Source organism: Erinaceus europaeus, chromosome 3 (genome assembly GCF_950295315.1).
Source record: "Erinaceus europaeus chromosome 3, mEriEur2.1, whole genome shotgun sequence".
NCBI lineage: Eukaryota > Metazoa > Chordata > Mammalia > Eulipotyphla > Erinaceidae > Erinaceus > Erinaceus europaeus.
The window spans coordinates 523,925-532,411 of NC_080164.1; the positions used below are offsets into that span (position 1 = coordinate 523,925).

At 63.2% G+C, this 8,487-nt stretch overlaps 1 protein-coding gene and 1 long non-coding RNA gene across 9 annotated transcripts in view; one reads left to right on the top strand and one right to left on the bottom strand.

Moving 5' to 3' along the window:
• ROCK2 (Rho associated coiled-coil containing protein kinase 2) overlaps window positions 1-8,108 on the bottom strand; it is a 151,060-nt gene extending 142,952 nt beyond the window's left edge. For 6 of the 8 annotated variants that reach the window (XM_060186565.1, XM_060186568.1, XM_060186570.1 and 3 more), the window contains exon 1: window positions 7,773-8,108. In XM_060186565.1, coding sequence (XP_060042548.1) covers window positions 7,773-7,934 — 162 coding nt within the window. In that variant the 5' untranslated portion in view covers window positions 7,935-8,108. The remainder of the gene's footprint in view (window positions 1-7,772) is intronic. The other 2 variants (XM_060186569.1, XM_060186567.1) reach the window with 2 other exon arrangements.
• On the top strand, window positions 3,409-5,297 carry LOC132537618 (uncharacterized). The gene is made up of 3 exons (XR_009549074.1): window positions 3,409-3,489; window positions 3,897-4,393; window positions 5,096-5,297. It is a non-coding gene; the product is annotated as an uncharacterized LOC132537618 (long non-coding RNA).
• Window positions 8,109-8,487: the final 379 nt, after the last annotated feature.

The following is an 8,487-nucleotide window of genomic DNA, read 5'->3' on the forward strand; positions in this document are numbered from 1 at the left end:
TTTAAATCTCAGATTAAATATCAACCACTATGTGATACCTCTCCTCTCTACTTCCCGAGCAAATAGATTATGTCCCTAGATTCACGTACCCTTTTTTAGTAAAATTCTAATATTTTCACATAATTAAAAAAAAAAAGGAGAAAAGGAAACATAACAACTGCTGAACCCAGGTCCAGAGGCAACCCACATAGCAGTGCGTGCCGCCTTAGTGCTGTGGTGTTGGTCTGCTTCTAAATTCGGCTTCTAAGACCCCTTCTGTTGCATTGCTGGATGTTGTGGTCTATCTATATCATCATTGTTTCCATTGGTTTAATCTCCACTGGTTTGAGCTATTTTCCTTCTCCCCAGCCCCTATCCTGCGTACTTCCTCTTCCTGACACTAACGCCTCAGGAGACATAAAAGACAGGGCTTTCTAATGAAGAGAGACTAGAAGAGATTAGATTGTTGAACTGCATCCCCGCCCCTTAATAAAGATTGAACTGCGTTCCCAGCTCAGCCATGAGTCCCTGGTCGTCTGTCTCCTGCCCACGAAGCTAGACCCTCAAATGGGCCCGAACAGGGACTGGCACTGTGGTATCTCCCCTCTCTGCTCCTTTCTGTGAAAAGGCTACCAGAAGCAGTGGATTCTGTGAGGAAAAGAAACGTGAACCGTCTCTAGGAGCTAATGAAATACTTGCTCAAACATTTTTAAAACTCTGGGGGGCTGGGTGGTGGTGCACTTGATTGGTGGTACACCTGACTAAGTGCACACATTACAGTGCTCAAGGAAGGATCCGGGTTCAAGCCCCTGGACCCCACCCGCAGGGGGAAAGCTTGGCGAGATGCGAAGCTGGGCTGCAGGTGTCTGTTTGTCCTCTCCCTCTCCAGCTCTCTCCCCCCTCTCAACTTGTCTCCATCCAACTATAAATAATAAAATCAAATTTAAAAATGGTTTTTAAAAGTTTACTGTCATCTGCAACTTTAGGCAATTCAAAAAAAACAACATGTTGATAGAAACAGATGATGGATGAGGCAAGAAACAAACGTGGGAACACTCAGTAAGTGGAGAGCGTGCACACGACCCCGCCAGTTTCCAGCCCGCTAGATGTCGAAGTCTTCCCGACAGAACGTCGGGGGAAAGTGGCCCTGTCCCCACTGCTGCGAGTGAGCTCAGCGCACGGGCTCCAGGCCGTGGAGGAAACTAAGCAGCAGGTGGACGGGCGCGATCCAGTGTGGTCTGTGGTGCAGCACGAGGAGCGGGGGTCCAGTGAAGAAAACAGAAGAAGACAGGCCCCAGAGATGCTACACCAATGTGAAGTCACACTTTAGAACGGTAAAAAGAAGAAAAAAGAAGTGAAACTCAGCAGCACTGAGAGGGACAACTACCCAAGGGCACTAACAGACGCAGACAGCACACGGAGGGAGGAAACCCTCTCAGGAGGCAGCGCCAGGCGACAGCAGGTTCAGGCCCACAGAGACCCGGACTCAGCCCCACAGTGACCTGGACTCAGCCCCACAGAGACCTGGACTCAGCCCCACAGAGACCTGGACTCAGCCCCACAGAGACCCGGACTCAGCCCCACAGTGACCTGGACTCAGCCCTACAGAGACCTGGACTCAGCCCCACAGAGACCTGGACTCAGCCCCACAGAGACCCGGACTCAGCCCCACAGAGACCCGGACTCAGCCCCACAGAGACCCGGACTCAGCCCCACAGAGACCCGGACTCAGCCCCACAGTGACCTGGACTCAGCCCCACAGAGACCTGGACTCAGCCCCACAGAGACCCGGACTCAGCCCCACAGTGACCCGGACTCAGCCCCACAGAGACCCGGACTCAGCCCCACAGTGACCTGGACTCAGCCCCACAGAGACCTGGACTCAGCCCCACAGAGACCTGGACTCAGCCCCACAGAGACCTGGACTCAGCCCCACAGAGACCTGGACTCAGCCCTACAGAGACCTGGACTAAGGCCCACAGTGACCTGGACTCAGCCCTACAGAGACCTGGACTCAGCCTCACAGCGACCTGGACTCAGCCCCACAGAGACCTGGACTCAGCCCCACAGAGACCTGGACTCAGCCCCACAGAGACCTGGACTCAGCCCCACAGAGACCCGGACTCAGCCCCACAGAGACCTGGACTCAGCCCCACAGAGACCTGGACTCAGCCCCACAGAGACCTGAACTCAGCCCTACAGAGACCTGGACTCTGCCCCACAGAGACCTGGACTCAGCCCCACAGAGACCTGGACTCAGCCCCACAGAGACCTGGACTCAGCCCCACAGAGACCTGGACTCAGCCCCACAGAGACCTGGACTCAGCCCTACAGAGACCTGAACTCAGCCCTACAGAGACCTGGACTCTGCCCCACAGAGACCTGGACTCAGCCTCACAGCGACCTGGACTCAGCCCCACAGTGACCTGGACTCAGCCCTACAGAGACCTGAACTCAGCCCTACAGAGACCTGGACTCTGCCCCACAGAGACCTGGACTCAGCCTCACAGCGACCTGGACTCAGCCCTACAGAGACCTGGACTCAGCACTACAGAGACCTGGACTTGCCCCACAGAGACACGGACTCAGCCCCACAGTGACCTGGACTCAGCCCTACAGAGACCTGGACTCTGCCCCACAGAGACCTGGACTCAGCCCCAGAGAGACCTGGACTCAGCCCCACAGTGACCTGGACTCAGCACTAGAGACCCGGACTCAGCCCCACAGCCACCTGCAGGGATCTCGCCACCCCAGATCTTGCCATCCATATGCTCACATTGTGCAGAGTCACCTGACCTGGGGCCTATCAAGATCAGCAAGCACCAGCTCCAGGTCCCTTCCACAATTTCTCTGCGTGCGACTGACATGAGTATCCCGTAGACTGCAGTGAGTGACCCCAACAAGGTTCTGGGTGGCAGAGTGAGAGCAGAGTGGAGGCAGGCAGCTCGGCATATTTCTGATGCCCTTCCGGCAGCCGGGGCCAAGCACCAGGGGAACCGAGTGGGGACAGTCTAATGCAAACTCAGATCAGATGTTACCACCAAAAGCTTCTTTTCAGAGCTCCCTGTATGTCATAGCTGTAGGGGAGGGACTGTGAGGTGCTGTTCAGTTAGCTAATTGGTGTTTGGGCTAATTCGTGTTCTGAGAATGGCACATCCTGACCACCTCTTCCCGTCAACACCAGTCTCGAGTGACAGCTGTTCCCCTCTGCTTGGATCCTGGGGATTATAACCCTTCACCTTTTATAAGCAATCAAGCTCGGAGCCGGGGTGGTGACAGTGTTAAGACAGCACCACTCCCAGGGCAACCTTCCTTCTTCTCATGTCTGAGAAGGAGCAACATGGAGAGAAAGAGGACCGCACAGAGCTTTCACCACCAGGAGTTCCCTGGTCCCTCGGTGCCGCCACATGGCCCTGGAGCTCAGGGAGGCAGGCCCACTGGCTGGGTCATCTCCGAAGGGCTGGAAAGACACCTGCACCAGGCCTCGTGACGATAACTGGCTTAGGACAGGTGCTGGGCTGAGCTTCACTGACGGGAGACAGACGACCAGGGACTCATGGCTGAGCTGCACGCAGTATCTCTTTATTCATGCAGGACGCAGCGCAATCTATACCAAGCTAAGCTAAACTAACAACTAACTAAAACGAACAATGTTGTCTTTATATATACTTCCCAAGTAGGGTGTGAACACGATGTGACGCAGAGAGGGTGGAGAGAAAAGTGACTGGTGACAATCAGAGTGTGACAAGGAGAGGGCGGAGCAAAAACATATCATGAACCAGTGGGGATTGAACCAATGCCCTGCAGTGGTTATGTAAATAGAATACAGTAGTTATGTAAATAGAATGCAGTGTTAAGCAGGGGGGATTTAAACCAAATGAAACAGAAGGGGTTTTTAGAAGCATACCAACAGACAGGGGCTGAAAGGCTATGCCTCAGATCACCTCCTGCTATCAAGGCACTTTCCCAAAGAGACTCTGGCCACCAGGCAGCTAGCACAGGCAGCTCCAACATCTCCCAACACAGCACTGCACGCCCACCTCACCCCCCCACAGTCCCCGGGGCCTCTGACCCCCTTCTGCCATCCAGATCCCTCCGGGGCCTGAAACCAGTGAAATGGCAGTTCCCCAGTGCTCCAGCCTTGAACGCTGTTCCTAGTCCCACCCACGAGTGGGATCACCCAGCCCACGTTCTCCTTCGGCGTCTCTCACTGAGTGGAGTCCCTCCGCTTCCATCTAAGTCCTGGCAAGAGGGAGCTGTCTCTTTCAGGGCAGAGCGGTACCCCACTGTGCATCCACACAGCCTTGTTGGCCACGCACACGCCACTCAGACGCCGGGTGTTTCTAGACCTGGCGCACACAGCTCTCTGTTCTCTGGGAAGATGCCCAGGGAGGAGGCGCCAGGTGCTATGCCTGTCCTATTCGGAAAAGTGTGGGGAGGCTCAGCAACAGAGCACAGGCCTTGCACATGGGGCCTTAGGCTCGATCCCCACGCCGCCTGTCAGAGCCGGGAGCTGCTCTGGTCTGTGGCTGTCTAGCGAAGACAACTCTGAGTGAGTCTTTCTAAGATGAAAGGAAGCAGTGACCCATGTGGATGTTGCTGTGGCTCTTGAAAAGGCCTTCCACCCAGCCGCCGAATACATGAAACGTCTGGGATTTAAGGCTAACGTGGGAGCCTTCAGCCGCAACAGAGGCAGAGCTAAAAGGGCGAGGTAAGGAGGGGCCGGGTGGTGCGCTGGGTCGAGCAAGCCAGGCACAAGGACCCGGGTTCAAGCCCCCGGCCCCCTCCTGCAGGGGGAGCTTCACATGCAGTGAGGTGGGGCTGCAGCTGGCTCTGTCTCTCTCCCTCTCTATCTCCCCCTCTTGATTTCTCTGTCTCTAGCCAACAAGTAAGAAAAGAAGAAAGTAGCGGACAACCTTCGGCTTGGCAAGGTTTGCTTCACTTAATCAGCAGCAGCAGCAGTGGTGTCAGCACCCCCGCAGCCGCACCACTGATGGGCCAGTGACAACAGACCCAGCAGGACCCTTGTCAGGCAGTGAGGCAGAACCCGGGTCCCACCAGCTCAGGCCGGGCTGAGAGCACCAGCAGCGAGGTCACCAGCGGCGACAAGCCCAAGAGAGGACGACGAAGTAGAGAGAGAGGGATGGAGGGAGACGGTGGGAGGAATCCTCTCTGGGCTGGAGAGAAACCTGATGCACACTGAGATCTGCTGGACTATTTTTAACTGAACTTTCTGGCCCCAGGTCAAGCTTCTGCTGGCAGAAACCAAGGCTGGGACTGGGCGGCCCAGAGCTGGGCTGGGGGAGGCGCACAGAGGCCAGGCACCCAGAGCACTGAGCACCAGCACCCAGCCCCCCAGCCCCAGCAAAGCACCCAGCCCCCAGCCCCAGCACCCCAGCCCCAGCACCCCAGCCCCAGCACCCCAGCCCCAGCACCCAGCTCCAGCCCCCAGCACCAGCACCCCAGCCCCCAGCTCCAGCACCCAGCCCCAGCCCCCAGCTCCAGCACCCAGCCCCCAGCTTCAGCACCCAGCGCCCTAGCCCCAGCAACCAGCTCCAGCACCCAGCCCCCAGCCCCCAGCCCCAGGCCCCTAGCCCCAGCACCCAGCCCCAGCACCCAGCTCCAGCACCCAGCCCCAACACCCCAGCTCCAGCACCCAGCCCCAGCACCCCAGCCCCAGCCCCAACACCCAGCCCCAGCACCCCAGCCCCAGCACCCAGCCCCAACACCCAGCTCCAACACCCAGCTCCAGCACCCAGCCCCAACACCCCAGCTCCAGCACCCAGCTCCAGCACCCAGCCCCAGCACCCCAGCTCCAGCACCCAGCCCCAGCACCCCAGCCCCAGCACCCAGCCCCAACACCCAGCTCCAACACCCAGCCCCAGCACCCAGCCCCAGCACCCCAGCCCCAGCCCCAACACCCAGCCCCAGCACCCAGCCCCAACACCCAGCTCCAACACCCAGCCCCAACACCCAGCTCCAGCACCCAGCTCCAGCACCCAGCCCCAGCACCCCAGCCCCCAGCTCCAGCACCCAGCCCCAGCACCCCAGCTCCAGCACCCAGCCCCAGCACCCCAGCCCCAGCCCCAGCACCCCAGCCCCAGCACCCAGCCCCAGCACCCCAGCTCCAGCACCCCAGCTCCAGCACCCAGCTCCAGCACCCAGCCCCAACACCCCAGCTCCAGCACCCAGCCCCAACACCCCAGCTCCAGCACCCAGCTCCAGCACCCAGCCCCAACACCCAGCTCCAGCACCCAGCCCCAACACCCCAGCTCCAGCACCCAGCCCCAGCACCCCAGCTCCAGCACCCAGCTCCAGCACCCCAGCTCCAGCACCCAGCCCCAGCACCCCAGCTCCAGCACCCAGCCCCAGCACCCAGCCCCAGCACCCCAGCTCCAGCACCCAGCCCCAGCACCCCAGCTCCAGCACCCAGCCCCAGCTCCAGCACCCAGCCCCAACACCCCAGCCCCAGCACCCAGCCCCAGCACCCCAGCCCCAGCACCCAGCTCCAGCACCCAGCCCCAGCACCCCAGCTCCAGCACCCAGCCCCAGCACCCAGCTCCAGCACCCAGCCCCAGCACCCCAGCCCCAGCACCCCAGCCCCAGCACCCAGCCCCAGCACCCCAGCCCCAGCACCCAGCTCCAGCACCCAGCCCCAGCACCCCAGCTCCAGCACCCAGCCCCAGCACCCAGCCCCAGCACCCCAGCTCCAGCACCCAGCTCCAGCACCCAGCCCCAGCACCCCAGCTCCAGCACCCAGCTCCAGCACCCAGCTCCAGCACCCCAGCTCCAGCACCCAGCTCCAGCACCCAGCCCCAGCACCCAGCCCCAGCACCCAGCCCCAGCCCCCCAGCTCCAGGACTGAGTCCAGGGCTCAGGCACCCAGGCCAGGCTGTCACTGGGTGGGAGGAGTGGTCTCCCAAGGGTGCTCAGCCCTGGCACCTTGCCCCCACCCCCCAGCCCCCCACCCGCCCACGTGGGCCTGGCCGGGACCCCCCTTTCCCAGAGCTGGATGCCAGGATTGAGCCCACGACCGAGCCCACGACCAAGCCCACGGGAGCCTGTGCTTCTGACCCACAGACCCCGGGAAGGGGAGAGGCGCACCCTGCACCGCCCTGGAGGGCTGGCGGGAAGGGGAGGGTCCTACGGGGCTCCAGAGGGACAGTGTGGCCTGCAGGGCAGCTGCTGGGGGGCAGGAGAGATGGAGGCGGGCGGGGGTCCCTGGCTGGGGCGGGTGGGCAGAGGGAGAGAGCTCCGAGGCTGGGGGCGGGGAGGGTCCCTGGGTGGGGAGGGTCCCGGGTGGGGAGGGTCCCTGGTGGGTGGGGAGGGTCCCTGGGTGGGCAGGGAGGGTCCCAGGTGTGTGGGGAGGGTCCCTGGTGGGTGGGGAGGGCCCCTGGGCGGGGAGGGTCTCGGGTGGGTGGGGAGGGTCCCTGGGTGTGTGGGGAGGGTCTCTGGTGGGGAGGGTCCCAGGTGTGTGGGGAGGGTCCCGGGCGGGGAGGGTCCCAGGTGTGTGGGGAGGGTCCCGGGCGGGGAGGGTCCCGGGTGGGCGGGGAGCGTCTCAGGTGTGTGGGGAGGGTCCCGGGCGGGGAGGGTCCCTGGTGGGCGGGGAGGGTCCCTGGCGGGGAGGGTCCCGGGCGCGCGGGGAGGGTCCCGGTGGGGTCCTTGCGTCGTCCTGATGGGGTGGTCACCGGGGGTCTCTAGGTGAGGGTCCCTAGGGTGTCCTCGGTGGGGTCCCTGGGCGGGGTCCTTAGAGGGTCCTGCTGATGTTCCCGGCCGGCGGCGGCGGCACCTACCAGCAGGCTCTCCACGTTGATGGGCGAGCGCGGGTCCCGGATGAGCGCGTCCAGCTTCCTCTGGCGGCCGGCGGCCCCGTCGCCCCCGTCGCCCCCGGCGGCCCCGTCCCCATGCGCGGCCTCGGGGGCCCCGGGCATCGCTCCCGCGGGCGGCCGGCTCATGCCCCGCGCTGCGGCCTAGCGCCGACGCCCCGCTCCCGGCCGCGGTTCCGCGGGCAGAGGCCGCCCCGCCCGAGCCTCCGACGCGCAGGCCGGCGCCCAGCTACGGCCGCCGCCCGCCGCCCGCCATGCCCGCCGCTCCCAGCCCGCGCCCGCCGCCTCCAGGCCCCGCTACCCACAAGCCCCTCCGCCCGCGGCCCCGCCCACGCACAGGCCCCGCCCACGGCCGCTGCGCCGCCCCGCGCGGAGCCCCGGCCCCGCCCACCGACGCAGCAACGCCCCGGGCGCGGCGCGGCGCAGCGCCGGCCCCACCTCTGCCCGGCCCCGCCCAGCACCCTGGCCCCGCCCCTCCAGGCCCCACCCCGTCCCGGCTCCCTGGCCCCGCCCCTCCAGGCCCCGCCCAGTCTGCGCTCTCGCCCCGCCCAGCGCGCTGGCCCCGCTCCCCAGGCTGCGCTCTCGCCACCCAGCCCTGGGGCGCCGCTCACCCGCCTCCAGAGACCCGCGCCCCTTCCCTCTTCTTTTTGTTTGGCCGTTTCTCTCTGTCCTCCCGCTCTTG